At 45.2% G+C, this 21,051-nt stretch overlaps 2 protein-coding genes across 2 annotated transcripts; one reads left to right on the top strand and one right to left on the bottom strand.

Moving 5' to 3' along the window:
* Positions 1–3,338: 3,338 nt before the first annotated feature.
* On the bottom strand, positions 3,339–4,460 carry CCR75_008564 (uncharacterized protein; the record flags this gene model as incomplete). The annotated part of the gene is made up of 1 exon (XM_067966616.1): positions 3,339–4,460. The coding sequence occupies one exon, from the start codon at positions 4,458–4,460 to the stop codon at positions 3,339–3,341; it is 1,122 nt and encodes a 373-aa protein (XP_067816441.1).
* A 1,953-nt stretch (positions 4,461–6,413) lies between these two features.
* On the top strand, positions 6,414–6,857 carry CCR75_008565 (uncharacterized protein; the record flags this gene model as incomplete). Its single annotated transcript, XM_067966617.1, has 1 exon — positions 6,414–6,857. The coding sequence occupies one exon, from the start codon at positions 6,414–6,416 to the stop codon at positions 6,855–6,857; it is 444 nt and encodes a 147-aa protein (XP_067816442.1).
* Positions 6,858–21,051: the final 14,194 nt, after the last annotated feature.

The raw sequence follows: 21,051 nt of genomic DNA, 5'->3' as shown, positions 1-21,051 counted from the left end.
ATGAATGTCGCAGGAGCATTCTAAGTCCCTGTGTCATGACTAGCCACTGCCATGGCATACTGTTTAGGGTGCTTACTGCTGTGAACGGGATATCTTGTTCACGCATAAGGATCTGATAGAATCCATCCATCAGATCCATTGACGAAAATATAGTACTCTTTGACATACCATCAATGATTACATCTTTTCGTGATATACGGCACTTGAGTCGGAACCGTTGCAGCGTTCGATTTATGAACGCATGCACAATCCGCCATTCTCCTGTTTCCTTACGCACATAGAAAGTCTGAGCTAAGTTGGAAGGTTGACTCCCTCACATGGCCCGCTCCTAGGCTATCGGCAAAGAACTTGTCGATCGCTTACACTTGTTCACGAGGCAGTAGCCACTGCTTTGTAAGACAGTATTCGAACATGTTGTCAGGTCGAATTTGTGTCGAGTGCATCAATCCATAGGCAACTCGGACGGTACTGATTCAGGGAAGACATCCTTGAATTCGATCAAATCCATAGATAAAGGATTTGCTTTCAAAGACCCCCAAGTTTCGGACGTAAAACGTTCAATTCGAGTCTTCTGATCGAGAACAGTTTCATCCATCCATGAGCTGCTGAGAACCCGTTTGATTTCAGGCATACTATTGCCGACCAAATATCGGCCACCTAGTTGTCATCTGTGCCAAGTACGCAGATCTGCTTGACCTTGCCACTAAGCAGATCAAGCAAGAACAGTTTTGGTATAAGCGCTGATAATTAGTTATCTCCGAATTTTATTTCGGAGGCGCTATTAGATCAAGTGTAAAGACGCCTCCACTTAATCCATTGCTTACTAAGACATTTATTGTCTCAGTTTCCTCTTTGAAACTTTTTTTACGAAGGTACCTGGGAACCTTTAACCACAGATTTCCGGGGGCTTTTATTCCCACAGAATTTAATTGGGGGGGGTATCCTCCTCAACTTTCTCTAGCTGTAGTTGTGCTACCACAGCGGGATCCTCTACGATCGACTCCAGTCGGATCGAAGACTTTCGCACTGTCCCTTATAGACAGGCGCTACCAATTTTCTTGGATGTTTAAGTAAGCATCCTTGTTTCGTACCACTCAACTTAATCGAGTGGTCGAACTTGGACGCTGCGCGCAGCCGGCGGGATCTAACTTCAAAGTGTGTTGGGTATTCACACTGAGGTCTTGTGCAGTCATGCAAACGACCGACCCATAAGTGAGGCAATCGCACTCACTCGTAGGACATCCACACGCCAGTGGACGCTCCAAAACGTTAATCAGTTGACCGTCTGATGAAAAAGAGGAAGGCATCGTCACGGCTTGATGCTGCCAATTTATACATGGCTCGTACTTTCTGGGCCGTGGTAATCAAAGGATGACGTCAGATTTGTCATTCATATTTAGTACAAAAATATCGTCGTACTGTTTACCCTTTAGCGCGTATTAGATACCTACTACACGTTTTTTACTGTTAAGGATACGCCTGCTGCTAGACGCACTCTCATCCTCGTTAGACGGTTTTCGCGCTCAACGAACTTGAGTCTGCGATCTTTTAGTAATTCGTTGAACAAAATTGTCCGACGCCCCAAAAATTGACTAGACTTTAGTGACAATTTATTTGCCACTATGAATTTTCAGGGTGATGAGGTTAATCTTATCCCCCTGAGGTAGTTCCACAAATGTTTGTGTGTGAGGAGCAACTTTCCGATAAATGCCTGCAAATTATTTTGACATTGCTGGATCAGTAGGGCACTTCGCACCTACTGACCCCGTTGAGATTTCGCAACAGCGTTGGATCCGCGTCCCGATCTTTTCGCTCAAAGTGTTTTTCAGCACTGGCATGTAAATGCTGCAGTCTCAACAGTTCCAATTGTTGAGCACCCTGTTCTCTCAGCGCCTCCGCGTGTTGAGAGCCTTGCTGGTGAAGCAAGACTACTTTCTCTCGGGCCCCGTCAAGTTCGTGTTGGATGAACTCGGCTATGGCCGACGCTGCTGCACATCTCTTCCCAGAGTGTGCAGAATGACACCAACGGCTGGCCCGCCTACGACCAAACTCATTCGTTAAATCTCTCCCTTTATTAAAGGTCACTCAAACTAGTAAATCCTTCACGCGTTGCGTGATAGCCTTCTTAAGGAGCTGGAAAGCTCTTATCTTCGATAACAACATGCGCATGTTGTTGGGAACGTGCGTAGGTTGTTTAACGGACTAAAAAATTCGAATAGGTTTAACGGGGCACCTTTCAATGGATCTGATAAGTACTAGTTAACCTTCAGTGTAGGTGAGGGGCTTCGAAACTTCACGTACGCATGGGTACAGAGGGAGGTTTCGATGAAGCTAAGAGGACTTGGCGTTAAGGGTCTAGACTAAGGCTAGAATAGAGAAAAATAAAACTGTATTTATAGATTTATTTTCCCACAGAACGATCTTCTATCTACGACTGAACTTATTATATGAATAACAAACAATGAATGGTGCCTCCTTGCGCACCGCACACTCGTGTATAACGATTGGCGGATTTGGTCAAAACTTAAATCAACTAATCAATAGAACTAATGTCCTATTGCATCAATATTACCAGATTTGGTAATATTGGAACTAATAAGTTAAACAAATAATAAATATAACTATTGGTACTTCTTTGCTTTTTTCCTATCGTAGAACGTTGCTCTTTTAGGAAATAAACTTATGTAACGCGGTTACATTCACGGACTTAATATACTTATCTTATAGTATATACTGCTCACCCCCATTCGCGCGTCTCGTAGCGATTGGCAGGGATGGTTTAAACGACTTAAAGCAACCAATGAAGAGAATTGTCACATTGTCGCTACAACACATTACCGTGTATGGTAATATTGGAAATGTTAAGAAAAAATATTAACGATATTAATTTTCATTCTCCTTTACTACTCCTCAAATAGATAATAATATTATGTAACGGAACACCAAAAATACCTTTAATGGTATGGCATGCCGGCAATCGAACTGTGCAGCGTTGAACGACGGCTGATCACATCTACATCTGAAAGTTATACTTTTCGTGGCCTGCTGAAAAAATAAGATCATGATCACATATTTTTTCAGAGCTAACAAACAAGAGGATAAATAGAGGATAATGAAATTTTTATTGGAGTGATTAAATGAGCCTTTCGTCAAAAAGTAGATGAGAGCAAAAATATCAACTGCTTCTGATCTCACGGCTCTCAACTGTGTACTTCATGCAGAAAGTAATATTATCAATTTCGTAGCAACGTGTCAAGCAATTTACATGTGAAAGCTATTCAATAGTTAAAACATTGGAATGCGCGCTTTCTAGAGTAATGTTTCTCAACGCATTCCCATTATTCCTGACTTCCCATTGGAAAAGACAATTGTGACACCGGTGCCTTCGTGTACGATCGCAATCTGCCAATCGACCTCGCTGAAGGCACTGAAAGCTCAAAGCGCTGTGGAAGAGGTAATCCCACTCCCCCAACTTGAGTGTAAGAATTACGCGAAGGGGCGAATGTAGGAGAACCTACCAGCGACGGAAGCAAATACGGAGTCGTTGTCGCATGACTTCTGTCCTCCCCCGACGGCAAAATCTCATCTCTATGACTCATCGAATGTGATGCGACCCCGGAATCTAAAAAGTGCTGCGGCCTTACCAATGTACACGCAGCTACGAGTTCTGAGTAAGTATAATCTGACGAAGGTTGGGTCACTTGACGCGGTAAATAAGGCCCAGAATTCATGATCATCGGTTGCTGCCTGCTGAGACTGAGGTCAGCAGGACCCGCCTCAAAATCTTCAGAACGCATTCCCTTTTTCAACAAATCAGAGCTTGTGTCCCATCCTGCAGGTGAGGGAGCCAAGACTCGACTTGAAATTGGCGGTAAGCGCATGAATGGAGTCAGCACTGGTGTGCATGCTGTCGCTGGATGGGAAGCGGTTCTCGTGTATACTGGAGTCCTGTGTGCAGCCTCACTGGAATGATTCACTTCTGCGTCAAGCTTAATTATCGGTCGGTGGTGCATCGCACTGAGCTCCTGCTCTCGACGTGCGTATTTATCCGCGTTTTCGTCATCATCCGGCGCAATGTCCCTATGTCGCTTCCTGTAGCACTTTTTGGCGTCGAACTTGCGCTGGTGCTTGTTCTGCTTGGTCCGGTGCGCGTCGCACAAATTATGGGGACTACCGTTGCGCTTGACAGCTCGTTCGTTCTCGCATTTCCGGGACTGGTACAAGCACTTGCCACGATAAGGACCGGGGCTGCGGCTGTTCGACAAACGTGCGGAAGGTGTCGTGAAAAACGCGGCTTCGACCGCCGCTGCGTCATGTCCTATACTCTTTATCGCACCTTCGTTTTCCTGGGTGGAGGCCATCCACTCGGAGGTGCTTTTACCAGTGGGTAACGCGAATTTGGCGTCGCTAATCGTCTGTAATTTAGCATGAACATCACCTGCTGAAGCGAGCGACTGCATGATTAGGCTTGAATAGACAAGTTTGATAACGGCGGAGCCCAGTGGATGAGTGCCGAGTGTCGGCCAAGCTACTACGAGGGATGTTGAGTCAGCGATGGTACGACACTGCTGTACTGTACTTTTGTACCAGTTTGGAGCGTAATTTTCACTTTATTCACGGATTTGGTAGGTCACTACTCAGGAGCGACCTGATTTGTTAAAGAAAGCGCAAAACGTTGGGGTCGTCTGCCTGTTAAATACCATACGAATTACATAAAGCGGTCAGGATCAGAACTTGAGGCGACTTCTCTTGCAGGCCGTTTTCTTTTTCTGGGACGAGTGTCCCGATGCAATCGCACTTCTCAGTAAGAATGTCGACGTAGGAATCCCCTTTCGATAGGACTATGCCAGCACAACTCTCACCCTGATCGTATTCATTTTAAATTCCGACACTGACACCGCAAATTATCTGTGATGGATTTTACCTGCGAGGCTGTCGTCATAAAGTTTTAAAAGGATTAACGACAGTAACCTTTTTTGCGTTTAAGTGTGAAAACAATGACGGTGTGACGGCTTCCCCATAAATTTCTCGTACTTAAAAGGTTGACTAACAGCTTGATGTGTAATCAGAAATAATATACCGGCCTAAAGCGCAGAATGGCCTGCTGCGAGTTCAGTTTTAACAACTTGCGCATCGGGCGTTCGCTTGATTCGCACCCTCTTCGACATAAACAAAATCTTAAGATCTTGACGCCCACAATTCCTTGAGCAAGCTGCGACATACTTACACTGTGATTGGCTTATTTAAATAGATTGCAGCACGACCGTTAAGCGCCCGATAAAGAAAAAAGCTGCTAGCAAAAAACTGTCTATTGTCGCAGCAAGCAATATGATAAGCTCGCAGATGTTTAAAATTTGATATCAGTGCTCTGTCCTGTTTTGGCGCTGATATTAATGTGAAAATCGGTTTCAGCGTATTAATTAATTTAACTGTTCGCGCCAATAGATGTCTATACGATCAGTTGCATAAAACGGAGCATTTTTTTCCGTAGACTGAACATTGGATCATTAAAATTGACTTTGCGAGGAATTGCCGAGCGTTTTGTGCCATCTCTACTGTGCAGGTTGTAATCGAGCATTGAGGCTTATAATATGTCAGTCGGTATAAGCTTTAGGGTCTCACAGTATTAGCTTTAAATCTGCTATATGAAAATAATTATTTTATAGGTATTTGGATGACAAAGGTACTGATTAAAAATGGAGATCTCCAAGATTGTCTACAGAATCAAGAAAGTACAATTTGAGATTAAAATACAGGAAAATATACTGTAAGAAAAAAAATTCTTACAAAAAGAAATGTAAGGTTTGAGCACAAAATCACCGACGTCGTGTTGTAAATGCGCACGAGATGTACAGAGAAGCTACCTGCGGAATTATGCATGCAGTTTGCCGAGTCGTGCTACCATTTTTTATCAAAAGACTTGCGGCGTTGCATGCCTCGTCTTAAGTTAAATACTGAATAATTTTGACAACAACACTGAGATTTCGACCAAGTAATACATTTATGAATGATTGTCCTTTTTAAGATGTCCATTTCATTAAATGTTTCAGGCAAAATAAAAAAGATTTAGTGTAGCCTTCAGTTAAAATATATCGAGTGTGCTATGGAAAGTGAAACAATAAGTTTATTGACTGGCTCTCATAGCTACGCACGAAATTAACTGAGCGATTGTTAGTTGGCTTAAAATTTAACAAACAGCCCGTCATGCCGCAAATTGAAGGTCTAAATTGCGACCAACATTAGGCACTGACTCTCATGCTACACACGGCATTAATATGAATGATTGTTAAGCATCTCGGACCACGACGGTGGTCGGCACCTATCGTCAACAATGTTGACGACGCTACAGCAACAACGTGTGAGACAGCTTAAGAGATAATTTTCGTCATTCTCAGTGTACAATACGCGGAACGATGGGAAAGAAGACGTTCTTTGTGAAGCTGGAGCTGTTTAAGTGCCAGGATCTTATAGCGTTGACGAATGAGGTGCAAGACGTGAGCAGCGCGTATGCAACCTTCACACTGGGCGGGTTGACCAAAACAAGCACTTGCATCAAGAGCAGCCTAGATCCACGTTGGTCGCCCTCCGAAAAGTTCGAGTTTGAGGTGGACGAATGGGAAAACGAGTTTCTGATAGCGCAAGTGTTCGACCGCAGCAAAGATGGCCAAGACAACCTTATCGGATCCGCAGTAATTCCACTGGCGCTATACGCTGGAAGCAGAAATAGTGAGATGTGCAGCTATCCTCTCGTGCTGCCGGACGAAGTAGGCGAAATGGGGCTACCAAAAAGCGACATGTTTCTGCAGATACGCCTGTTAAATGGAGATGGCAGCCTAGTTGAAGAATTGTGTTGGTAATTTGACAAATTGTAGGAACCAAGTTCTTAATTGTAGCTTTTTGTGTTCAACTAATTGTTGTCCGTGCGACATCATACAACCATGAACAAACACAGCGTGTTTAGTGTAATCACTAGCCATAGGCATGAGTTGAAGTTCCCTTAAACTTTCTATAAATTGTAAATATTACAAACTGGTATGGTCTGAGTGGACAGTTTAAGTGTGTTACATAAATTTAAGCACGGTAATTACAATAGCTCTTGAAAGCAAGAAAGAATTAATTGAAAACCAACGAATACAATGAAAGTAGCACACCTTTAATTAAAATATATTCAAGTGCCTCGCTATACCCAATTTTATTGACATCAAGTACAGAACAAAAAGGTCAACCATTATGCATTTCACTGAACGAAATTTCGCAACATGTCTCGTATGAGTAAAACTGTAACGGCTAAAGTTGCCCTTATGTTACACAGTCCCCCTTAGGTACACTTGGCGTACTTAAGGGGATGGTCAATTACTAAATATTAGTAATTAGACCCAACACTCGGGTGTGGTGCACATTTGTGACCAACCCTTGTGGATGTGATGCACATGGGTGCATTCACATTAGGAGGGATGACGCCCAGCGTCATCCGTGATGACGGCTAGCGTCATCCGTTACGCGAGGTATCTATATAGATACGCTCGCAATACATATTAAATGTTATCTATAGAGATAACATTTTAATTGGTAAAAATAGGTATTTGTATTTAATTCTATTAAATATAAATCAGTCTGAAAACTACTTCCTACTTGGTAAGTGCGCACGAGGAGACGGATTACCGCTCCCGGGGCGACACTTAACCAGAGTACTTAGTGTGTTGGGTGAGGTCGCTTGCGCGCCCACCACAACTACCTCACTGCACGCAAGCGAAGCAGGTTTAACCGCTTCCTCGCTGTGCTAGGGTGTGTGTCTAAGTAGAGCGTGGCCGCATTACGACGTGCCCGCCTACAAAAACACAATATCTGTTAAGCTACGAGTGTAACAGGGAACTACTGCCTTGTACTGCTTCCGTACAAGTCCACTTAGAACTGCCTCAGTGCGAGTGGTGCCTCACGTCACTTCATGTACGCTAGTACGTGCAAGAAGACTCTCTTTAAAAATTTGCTTTCAAGAGGGTTACAAGTAAACTGTATTTTAATATAATTAAGTTCTTCTGTTTCTCTCCATTTAATACTAACTCAATTATAAACTAATACAAAACATGTAATAAAGTCTTATCTGTCTCTCTCTTTGCGCGCGTCCAGCGCTGACTGGACGGCGAAGAAAGTAGATATAATGGTCTATATATACCAATGGATAAGCTATCCGAATATTACCATATAAAATAATATTCTCTTAATATTCTCTACCGTTTCGATAATATATTCATTAACAACCTTTAGGTGTTAATTTCATGTAACGATACACTCCGCTACATCACCCCTCCCTTCAACGCCAATCACTCTGGCTGTCATTGGATAGAGTGGTCACTATAAGACCGTTTAATTATAAACGATGTTGATTGGTCAGAACCTTCCTTTTAAATTCTATCGCATGGTTAAGAAGTCCATGCGGTAAGCGAATAGTGCGGCGCCTTCGACTGCAGTTCATGTAGCCGCGACGCATTATTGTCTCTTGCGGCAGACGTTCCGTCTGCCATTGTGTCATCTCCTTCCGCAACTGTAAATGTTGCGGGTGGACGTGGTGATACACCACGCGAATGCAACCTCTTATTGGAGGGGTGGACTACGAATGCGATTCTGACGAAATTGCCGACTCGGGGAGAATAGACATCAGTCGCCTGATCATCGTCAGGCGGCTGACTATGAGCCTTCGAATGAGGGAACTCATTCGGCTAGAGGTGCTGGTAGCATTCGCTACAGCATGATTGCTTCAGATGATGAGGATGCTTCCACATCGCCAGCTCCGTCACCCGTGCCGTCACCCACACATATTTCTGTGCGTGGTGATGCCGATGGCGTAAGCCATCGTAATAAAATTTCATGTGGTACCCCTGCTTCAGTGGGTACCACTCAGGGGATCGGAGACACTAAATTGTCTTGTCTTGCCCCTGGGAAGAAGCCGTACCTTTTGCCCGAACAGCTAATCAATAGCTTGTCTGGAGAGATTACTCCTTATAATAAATATCCCTTATTTATTGCGACAAAGCTAAATGGCCTTGATCCCAGCGCGAAGAATTTTCGCGCTGAGGAAGATTTTTATCAATAGGTGCGAAGCGCCCTACTGGCTTTAAGTTGATAAAAATTATATTGCAAAAAGTAGAATTGAGCAGCGATGGTATAGTGGCAACAGCAAGCGAGATAAAGTCTCGCTTATGCAAGCCTAAAGCGCTTTCATTCGCAATGGCAAAGACATCGGACGCGAGCCTGGCTTCAAAACTTAACGCGATTCGCGTTAAGTTTAAGAAACGAACCCCAACCGGTGCAAGAAATAAATTGCATCGGTTGTCACGTGAGGCAGGACTTCCATGCCTCAATGTGGGGTGATCCCTTTCCGTGTTGTGTTGACAACACGAAGCGAGTAAAAGGGGGTATCCATTCCCTTTCTTCGCCCTGAGGAAGGGCTCGCATCTCTATCGAGATGCGCGAGGCGAGTGAAAACTTCGGGATAAAAAGTACCTAAATGTTTCGTTTTGCAATCGATTTACAGGCGCCAGGGGCGCGTGTTTTTCGATGAACCTTCTGATCCATAGGATGGGTCTCGTCTTAATGACGGACGAGGCCCTCAACGTCAACAACCAGCTGGGAACGAGGCTCCCAGCTGTCGTGTGGAGGTGGATAACCGCGCCAGCGAACAAGATAACTCGTTCGCTGCCCCTTCTCACATCACGGTGGTTTTTCACGAATGGTTTTGGTGGAGGAGGGAAAATTAGATCCGTCCCATGTGTCGGATCTAGAGTCGAAGATCGACAAACTCGCTCACTTCCTCCATGATTTGGAAGAGGGACTTGATCACGAGCGCGGTAAGCGTCGCTCGTTTGAGCAGACAGTGCAGGCTTACCATATCGAACGGTTGGAAGACCAGAGTGCGTACTCCATGTTTGAGTACGAACGGAAATATCACGCTGTTCGGGATGAGCTATCGTCAGCTCATTGCAATTTCAAGGATCTTCGAAACCTGCATAAATCTTACATATACCACTTTTTTAGCGAAAGAGTGTTATAACTTTAAAGAAACTCCAGATTCAACATGAGAATCTGGTTCGCGATCACAAGAATCTTTAGGGATTCTTGAAAAGGGTGGTCAGATCAGTCCTCGGAAGAAGCCGCGTACTGATGGTTCGGGCGGAGCCGACCAACGTAAAACGTAGGATATGTTCGCATCCTACGTGGCAATTTTATTGTGTACGCATTGCCTCTGCGATGCAGTACACGGAAAGGCCCAATGGACTTAGGTAGTAGTTTACTTCTACCCGCATTAGTGACTGCACGCTTAGGTAAGTTTACCGTAGAGAGTGGTACTAGATCAATGAAAGAAGGTTTGCTTTTTCATGCTTGTCTGCGTTCCGTTTCTACCGGTCCACTGGTTTAGCAATGGAATTATGTACGAAACGGATTACTGATTCTCGAGTTAGCAGAAACTCTTCTGCTAACTCATTTGTTTTGTCTTTTTCAGTACGCTTTGTGCGTACCGCCATGAGATCATTCTCATCTTCGATGTCGATTTCTTCGACATCGACATCATTGCGTCGTTGATGACTTTGCTCGTGCGAGTCCCCCCCCCCTTAAACTAGAGGATCCGTCTAATTGGGTGGGTATGCGTGGATGGCGTCAGCCATTTACGAAGAACGGTGTATGCGTTTTAGACGCATGCACCGAGTTATTGATGGCGAATTCGACAATCGGTAAAAACTCGCTCCGATGCGGATACGATTGGACGTAACCTCGAAGTATCTCTTCGAGGACGTGATTTACGCGTTCCGTCTGACCATCTGTCTCAGGATGATCAAAGGTTAACATAGTCAGCCGTCTCACTCGGATTGCACACTGCTGTGTACGGGATGCCCCGTTCACGCACAAGGATCTGATAAAATCCATCCACCAGATCCACAGACTAAAAGATGGTTCTCTTTGACATACCAACTATAATTGCGTATTTTCTAGGTATTGGTGTTTGAGCCGGTACCGTTGCAGCATTCATTGAATGCGTGCACTATCCGCCACCCTCCTGTGGCGTTTCGCACACAGAAGGTCGGAGAGCCATGTGGGGAGGTTGCGACGTAGAACGTTCAATTCGAGGCTTCTGATCGAGAACACTTTCGTCCATCGATGAGCTGCTGAGAAACCGCATGTTCTCAGGAAATACGTTGCTGACCGAATATCGGTAATGTATTCGTTCTGTGTAACAAGTACGCAGATATGCTTGATTCTATCACTATGCAGATCTCTTAAGAACCGCTGGGGATCTGGGGTTGGTAATTGAGTTATCTCCTAAGTCAACTTCGGAGGCGCATACAGATCAAGAGTTTGAGCGCCTACTCTTGATCCGTCAATAACCAAGACATTCAATGTCTCGGTTTTTTCCTGGGACCACTTTTCCACAGGCTGCCGAGGGATTAATCCCTTGAGATGCTGAAGTCTAGTCACTTAAGCATTAACTATTTGAGGAGATTTCTCCTCCAGTTTGTGAAGACTTATTCCCTCAACGTCTTCCGACTGTGATTGCGCTATCACAGTCGGTTCCTCTACGGTCGACGCTCTACCGACCTAGGATCATCGTGTTGTCCATTCAGACAACCGGTATCTTCCTCGAATGTCGCCCGCTAGGCGTACATTCATGTCTCAATCCACTAGACTTATTCGAGTGGTGGACCTTCGGCACTGCCTGTGCATTCGCACAGCCGCTGGCAGCTGACTCTACAGTGGGGTTAGTAATCACACTGTGATCTTGTGCAGTCGTATTAACAACCGTACCACAAGTGAGGCCATCGCACTCACTCGTAGTACATCCACACGCTTGTGGACGCTCTAAGAGGTTCATCAGATGGCCATTTGATGAACAAGTGGCAGACATCTTTACGGATTGATGCTGCCAGCTGATTCTTGGCTCATATTTCCTGAGCCAAGGTAAACCTAGGATGACATCAAATTTGTCATCCAAATCCAGTACGATTAAATTATTTTCGTAGTGCACAGCTTTCAACGCGAAGTGAATTTCACTACGCTCTCATTACTATTATCGATGCGGGGATGTCGCGCTCAACATATTTGAGCCTTCGACCCTCTAGCGACTGGCGACGAATAAAGATATTCGACGCTCCACAGTGACAAATCATTTGTCACTTTAAATTTTAAGGTGATGAGGAATACCTCATCACCAGGTGCAGAGACACATATGATTATGTGCCTGGAGCAACTTTCGACAAAAGATTTGCAAAATTCTCTTGAGGTTGCTGGATCAGTAGGGTGTTGCGCCTCTACTGACCCGGACCGTTTTCTTAAGGTCCGCCTCGCTGTTGCGATTTCGCAACAATGTCGGACCCGCGACCGTTGCCCTTTTTGACATTCGGTCCATAATTACGTTCAGTTCCTCTCGGTACTGGGCGTGGGGCACTGCACTCATGAGCGTAGTATTATACCCAGCAACGAGCCCAAATCAGCTGCGGCACTGCTCTCCAGAAGGCTCAAGTGTTGTTCAAACCTCAACCGACTTTCTGGTCTGATGTAGCAAATAAGGCATCTTATTCAGCCCTCAAAGAAGCTTTCGATCAATATCAACTGGCTCAAGCGATGCCTGCAGATCGTCCGCCTTGCACCGGTAGGTTCACCAAAGTCATGGGGAAACCATGCGCGCATGAAATAAAGCAGAAACTCGCCAGTAAACAAAAAAGTACGGGTATCCTATCTCCGCTCGCACTGGTGGCTTTAACAAGCACCGGTCAAAATAGCAAATGCACTACCATCCGACAAATCGCTAGGCGGCGTTCTTGCCAATTTCTCTGAAAAGCACCAGAACCTTGCACAAGCGACTGATATCCAGGAAGATGAACCTTGACATGGTAGAGACAGATGGTGTGGCATGTGTCGCGAACCCGCATGTAATCCGTACGCGCGGACGGCCAGAAGGCACCGCAAAACAGAGAATACGACGCGAAGACACCCTTCAACATTCGAGTATGTGAATAGACAGGTTCCACCGCCAGGAATAAAAGATGCAGCACATGCCGCTCGAACGCGGATAATAAAAGGAGATGCACCGAGAACGCCGGAGTGAAACAGGCAAAAAGGGAGAATGTCATCAACAAAACTCTCTAAGCTTTTGTGTCATCATTTGATTGTCCACCGTACGCTTAAATATGGATGTGGAAGGCGATGACAACTCCGGCTACATTGCAATTGCAAGGTGCCTTAAACGGTCCGCATCCGACTGGGAGTCAGTCAGGTGAGAACTACATGCAGAGATTTGCGTGAACTTTGCCTTGTATAGCGCAGTATTTAATGTACATGGGCCTGACCTGGCAAATAAGTTGGCAAGTCCGGTTGGGAAACCCTAATGGATGGTAATGCCTGTGGTAGGGAACGTAATTGCAAACAAACACCAATGTCCCGTCCATTACTTCACGTGCGTTGGTCCAAGTATGACCTTCGTGCCGCTGACCTGTGGAGTGGAAGCCAACAAGCCGCCAATTTATTCCGCATTCAAGAACGGCAATCATTTTGTTGCGCTGAAAATGGATATAAAATTCCCAGATCCCCCTGTGGTCACGTACTGGCGTCAACTCGCGTATCCTGTGGTGCAGCCATGGGCCAGTTTTGTCCAGGAAAACCTTTGTGTATGGGCACTAAGCATGCTCCTATCATTACCGCGGTAATTTGGTTGGTGAAGAGAGATGGTTCTGGTAGTTAAAAAGCGGAGAAAGTCATAAATCTAGTTACAATGAGCACCAAGCCAACATTATATTCTTTATGTGCATGTCGAACGTTAATCTTTCTTGATATGTTGCATTCTTGCTTTTCGCCTTATATTTTTTTAATTCTGTTTTGGTCATTTTTGGTCATTTCTGCGGTCACGTCATTTGTTTCTGCTGTGAGTTTTGCCTCCAAGTCATCTGATTGGTCAGAAACGGGGGGGGTACATATAACAAAAGGGTGTTGTATATATAACAAAAAAGTGCTGTACATATAACAAAAGAGTGTGGTACATGTAACAAAAGGGTGCGGTACGGATAACGCTGGCCTAAATATATTAATATAAGATGGGTGGGTGGGGGGGGGAAAGAAAGGTGGGGGCTGATAAAAGAAAGGTGGGGGCTGAATTACTATTCCCAAAACCAAAAATTCATAGTTTTCATTTTTTTCTTTTGATTAAGCTATATATTAAATATCTTCTTAGGGAACCGGTACAGCCACACACATCTTTTGTTATTGCCCCCCCCCCGTCTGTTTGTTGTAATAAAGTAGAAAAAACATACAGATTAAAATGATAACATAAAACATATTTATGGTATGAGCCATTCCACTTTATTGCAACATCAACACATATTCTTTAGAGTCGTCTTTAGATCCCCTTCGGACTTGCGGCACCCCCCCCCTACCCAATTACATTTGGGAATCGGTATAGCGACACCCCTTCATTATCTACCTCTGCATTTATGAGAGTAGCGTAATGATAAGCAACTTGTTGGTAACTATAATTTATGTAAGAGTGTAGGCGGGCACGTCTATTGCGGCCACGCTTTACTTAAGTACATTCCTTAGCACAGCGAGAATGCGGTCTAACAGTCTTCTCTCACGTGCACTAAGGTAGTTGGTGGGCGCCAAAGCGACCTCTACCAACAAACAAAATTCCTTTGTATAAGTGATGTCACGGGAGCGGTAATCCGGCTCCACGTGCCCACTTGTCAACTTGGAAGTAGTTTTCATCCTTATTTCTTTAATCGCATCAAATAAAAACCCGATATTAACCAATCATAAATGCTATCTTTGTAGATATGCACTCAAATGTACGCTAGCGTATTATTCTAAATACCTAATATCTTGGATGACGCTAGGCGTCATCCTTCCTAATGTGAATGCACCCATGTACATCACATGCACAGGTAGGTCTCACAATGTTAACCACACCAAGTGGTAGGTCTTATTACTTCACAGAAGTAATTGACCGCCCCCCTAAGTACACAAAGCGTACTTAACGGGAATTGTGAAACAAAGGGCAAGTAGCGGAGCTACCTCTCCCCTAAAGTCAGAGGAAGACTTTTAGACACACAGAGTCTCTTAGTCTTACAGAACTAATGAGATTAAGGGAGTCTTACAGGCTATTAAAGCTTAATGAATCCTAGTTTAGGGAATTCAGGGGCTCGTAGGAACAAGTGGCAACTAGTGCCTGAAAGTATATACCTTAGAAAGGCTTCTATCTCTAACAGATCAATTCGCAAGCCTTAGGAAAGCTTTTAACGCTCTAAGATCAAAAGGAGAACTTATATTTATTTAATTATTTAATCTAAAAACCATACCGTAGTTAATTTAAATATAATTTTTGGCCGCCAGATATATATCTGGCGGCGACGACATTTGTTATTCATATTAAGTAGGATTACTCTTGACTTCGACAACATTCGCTTTTGATTGTGTTATGTTTTTCTTTGTCCCATGTCAGTTAAGCGAGAGTCACAGACTCTTAGCACCTTCCTCGACAATGAAGCAGTTGTGGACTTTGAAAGTCACACTCTATCAGAGGATGAGGAGCAAGAGCGTCGCTCTTACACGCCATGACAATTAAGCGTGAGTCACAGACTCTTTGCACCTTCCTCGACGATGAGGGAATGGTGGACTTTGAAAGTCACACTCCATCAGAGGATGAAAATCAAGAGCGTCGCTCTTACACGCCTTCTCCTCCGGATGAACGTCGGCGTGCCCCGAATCCGTTCCCAGAACGTGCCACCGATGTCTTAGCTGCATTGAACAGGACACAGGACCCTGAGACCAACATCAGTACGATCCGCTCGATGAAGAGCAAGAGCGGGCAATCCACATAGAGGAACAAGCTCGTCGTCGAGCTGCCAATCTATACCTCATACTGAGTATAGATTCACTCCGCTTAGTGCGAACGTGCGTCTTGAAGAGATAGCGGGTCACAGCTTGGCCATCTGGACCTCCGTTGATACGGCCAAAAAGCCGAAGCAGATCGCTGCCCGCGACGCTCTTCACGAGCGATACCTTACGCCAAAGAAAGTGACGCGAAGTCAGTACCTGATGCCTTTACGTGATCAAACCCGTGGGGCTTTGGTGTCCTCAATGAGAAAAATTCCGATCGTTTTGTTTCCAAACGAATCAAGAAGTGAAAACGAAGTCTCATTTAGGAACTGGATCCATCGGGCCCGCCGCCTCCGCAATATTTAAAATTTTAGAGAGTATGCGGATGTGGCTGATGTTCGCTTGGAACGGAAGCTTCAGTTCGATTTCTCCAAGCTCAAGGCGAAAGGCCAGTTACGTTCGGCATTGATGCCACAACACGAAGAAAGGTCTAGCCGATATTTCAGTGCTTCGGTTGACCGTGCAGCCATGGATCGAAGCCGCACTGTGGCTATAGATCTAGCTACTCCCACTTATAGTGGTGAGTGGCGTCGTTGACGCGAGTTGACCCTGAGGATGGAGCTAAAACGTCAACGCGTATGGGCAAGCTTGCCGAAGAGGTACCGCAAACTCCCAAGAGTTTTCAGAATTGGGGTACCCCAGCCACTTTACCAGATACTGGTATTGGTCCTTACGACGAAGTCGTTATATAAGTTTCTCCACGTAAAAGTGAAGGTTCCCCCGCGCATCAAACAGCGCGGGAGGAGGCCGAAATCTTGACGGAAGCATTTGATGATCTAAAGCACGAGGTGCAACTTCTTTGAGAGAGCCTTGCTCGGGTAGAGGTCTCTTTTAAGGCGATTCACAACCGTCTCCCGATGCTGGAACGTCAGCAAACTCGTTTAGAGGGCCAGCTGGACATCCAGGTGAGGATGCAGCAATCTGCGGCAGGACAGCCTGTCTCGGTGCAAGCGCCTTTAAGTCAACGTAGGAAGGGTCCCGATATGGCTTAAGCAAGCCAACGTGGAGCACTGGGTGCGTACGCAGCTTGCTTGGGAGGTTTAGCGTCTAAGCTAGGCCCTTCTTGGCCTGAAAGTAAATGTTCCAATAAAGCGTGGGCGAAATTTGGTCTTAAAGACCGCGGAAACTAAGTTAATAGGTAGATTTTTAGCGTTTAATAAAACTCGGTCTCCTACCACAAAATAATTATTACAGCTTCTGCCTTTATCATCTGCTTGTTCGTTTTGTTAGTCTTGGCTATCAGCCATCGTGTCTCGTACATGTCTTAGCGCTAAATCGCGTCGCAAGAAACTCGCCTACTTGTTTTCCGAATGGAAACAAGGCATATAATAGCTAGCCGATCGAAAAAATTTCACCACCAAGCCCTGACCACGCAGTTGTATCGTTAACGGAATGCGTGGGTGGGTGAGATTGTTGACATACAACTCCGTGTAGCCTGTAAAGGCATCGATAGCGTTATTTAACGCAAATTACACCACTGGGAGCATTGAGCTCTAGTGTTTTGGTGTATGGGCACACACTGCGTAAATGTCTTCAACGACGCGATTGACACGTTCAGTTTGACCATCGGTCTGCGAACGATCCGCGGTGGACATGTCCAATCCATTGCCAAACACTCGGAAAATTGATTTCCAGAATTTACCGTGAAACGGGGGTACCGATCAGAAACAATTGCCACTACCAAACCGTGTTGTCGAAACACGCGATCGATGAAGAGCCTTGCTGTACCTTCACCATCAGTGGTAACTGGCACAGACGCTAAGTGAGCCATTTTGCTCAATCGGTCAACAAATACTACTATGCCAGAGTTACCGGCCGAATCTTTCGGTAGACCGATAACAAAATCCATACTAATGGACTCCCAACATCCTCTGTATAAGAGCAGACTTGCCAGTGGCGCAGCACCATGCGCTGAGAATTCAACCCGTTGCAAGTGTCGCATGTGCAAACGTATGTGCTGACCCATTTATAAAGTTTGGGCCACCAATAAATCTGGCTTACAGAGCCGTAAGTCTTTTCTCTACCGAGATGACCATCAAGGACAGTATCGTGTGCATCGTAGGGGATTCGGTACTTCAAATCCTCATCATGAGGAAGAACGGCTCGCGGAGGATCCACAGCATCCATGCAATAAAGCAACTGGTCGTTATTGATAGAAAATCGATGTAACCTTGCACGCAAACGCGCCGACAATTTAAAACCGGATTCAATTCTCTGTAGAGCTCGTAGCAGAGCTACACACTGTACATCCTTGGCGTAAGCCTAACAGATTAATTCAGTGCTAGGCGACATGATAGTCATTAAATGAGAGAGCTCATAATCCGCCCTGCGTGATAACGCATCGGCCAAAGTATTCCGCTTGCCAGGCTTATAGTTTATTTCAAAGTAGGCGAAGAAAAGTAGACATCGGGCCATTCTCTGTGAATGATGGGGCGATTTAGTCGTAATGACGCGTCATCTGTATATATATATTCAAACGGCTTATAGCCGAGCAGATGAACTCTGAATTTGACGAAAGTGTCCTGATGACCCAGCTTAGGCAATGATTTGAGCCGCCACGTGCCGATTTCAGTGCTCGAGCCGAGCTCCTGGGTTTGAAGCAGGGCAAGCATAACCTTCACGCTTATGCCCAACATACACGATGCCTGGTTAGTTTTATCGCGTGTTATCCGATTGATGAACACATGCAGGTTAATGTGTTCATCAATGGTCTCGCAGACGGTCCTGTCGAGAGCCACCTGTTTCGGCTCGGATTTGAGACGCTTGACCAAGCGATTCTTGTAGCGGAACAAGAGGACTTCAGCCTGAAACAGGCTCTCGTTAACCCGAGTGCTTATCTTCTACCGAGAGGACAAGAACCGGAGGTCTAGAACCCATGGACCTCTCGTACGGAGAGAGCGAGAAGCCTCGCTCTTCAAGTTACAAACAATATCAAATTGCAATCGTTGTAAAAAAAAGGACGGGCCACTTCGCCTATGAGTGTAATGGCCCTCGGCCAGTGCCTCAAATCACTCAGGAACGGCGGAAAACGCGGATCCGATGCTGTGGTGAAATCTCAAGTTCGAGGCAGATCGTCAAAAAACGTTCGGGGTCAGTAGGAGCGGAGATCCCTACTGATTCCGCAACGTCAAAAGAATTTGCAGGCCTTTTGACGAGAGTTTTTCCTCACACACAAATATTGTGTAAATGTCATAGGTGGTGAGGTTAACGTCATCACCTTGGAAATAAGTGGCAAAAGATTGCCACGTAAGTCCCTTGTCGTTTGTGGGGCGTCGAACAATTTCAGTCGACGCCAATCGCTATACGATCGCAGGCTCGAGTTCGTTAAGAGCGATATCCCTCTAACGAGGATAATGGTGCGCCTAGCAACAGAAGCATCTGTAACAGTAAACAAATGTAAAGCTGGTATCCAATCGACGTCTAAGGGTAACCAGTACGATAATGATTTCATCGTAACTGAATTGAATGACAAATTCTGTCATCCATGGATTAGCATGGCTCAGAAAGTACGAGCCATGCATCAATTGGCAGCGTCAAGCCATTACGATGCCTGTCTCTCGTTCAGCAGAGGGTCATCCGATGAACGTCTTGAAGCGTCCACAAGCGTGTGAATGTCATACGAGTGAGTGCGATGGCCTCACTCGTGAGTCGGTCGTTTACACGACTGCACAAGTCCTGTGTGAAAACCGATCACACTGTAAAGTTAGATCTCCACGGCTGTGCACAAGCTTATGCAGCGTTGAAGGTCCACTATTGTGACGTGGACATACTTACTGACGGGTGTAAACAAGCATAGGCAGCTTCGAAGTTCGACCATTCGAAAAATTTGAGTAGTACGAAACAAGGATGCTTGCTTAAAAAGCAACATTCAAGAAAGTTTAAAGCGCCTGTCTATAAAAGACAGTGCGAAAGTCTAAGATCGATTGGAGAGTCGATCGTAGAGGATCTCGCTGTGTTAGAGCAACCACAACTAGGCAGTTAGGGAGGATATTCCTCAAATGAATCCTGTGGAAATAAGTTCCCGTAAACCTGTGGTCAAAGGTTCCCAGGTGCATTTTATAATAAGTTCCAATGCAGAAACTGAGGCAATAAATGTTTTAGTAAACATTGGATCAAGTGAGGGCGCTAATATACTTAATCTAATAGCGCATCTGAAGTTATCCTTGGAGATAAGTCAGTTGTCAGCGCTAGAATCGAAACGGTTCTTGCGTGATCTGCGTAGTGGCAAAGTCAAACTGTTCTGCGTAGTTAACATAGATGATAGCTACGTTACTGACATTCGGTCGGCATTGTATTTTCTGAGAACATGCGGTTTCTCAGCAGCTCATCGATGGACGAAAGTGTTCTCGATGTGAAGCCTCGAGTTGAACGTTTTACGTCGCAATCCTGGGAGTCTTTAAAGACAAATTCTCTATTTTTAGATGTACTTCCTGAAACAGTTCCATGCGAGTTGCCTAAGATAAAGGCACTCGACATGAGATCGGGCTCAAACCGGGCTCGAAGTACTGTGTTATAAAGCAGTGGCTACTGCCTCGTGAACAAGTACTTGCGATCGATAAATTCTTTATCAATCGATTGAAACCAGGCCATGTGAGGGAGTCAACCTCCCCACATAGATCTCCGACCTTCTGTTTGCGAAAGGCCACAGGAGAGTGGCGGATAGTGCACTCATTCAAGGAATGCTGCAACGGTACCGGCTCAAACGCCGATACCTAGAAAAGACGTTATCATAGATGGTATGTCTAAGAGTACGATCTTTTCGTCTATGGATCTGATGGATGGATTCTATCAAATCCTAATGCGTGAACAAGACATCCCGTACACAGCAGTGTGCACTCCGAGTGACATGCTCTGGGAATGGCTAGTAATGCCACAGGGGCTTAGTAATGCCCCCTGCAGTATTCAGCAGATGCATAACGAATCTGTTGAGACCGGTGCGAGAATTCGCACCGAGTTATTTTGATGATGTTTTCGTCCATAGCCGGGCCATGGACGGAAAGACGGATGTGGAAGTTCATAAAACTCACGGTCGTCAGGTTCTTACACTTATGCGAAAGCATAAGTTGTATGCAAATCTCAAGAAGTGTATATTCGCCGCAAGCGAAATACCACTTCTTGGGTGCATCGTCGGTAAAC

The sequence above is a fragment of the Bremia lactucae genome, linkage group LG14, assembly GCF_004359215.1.
Source record: "Bremia lactucae strain SF5 linkage group LG14, whole genome shotgun sequence".
Taxonomy (NCBI): domain Eukaryota; phylum Oomycota; class Peronosporomycetes; order Peronosporales; family Peronosporaceae; genus Bremia; species Bremia lactucae.
Note: the sequence above shows the minus strand (reverse complement) of the source record. Positions and strands in the feature narration are given on the sequence as shown.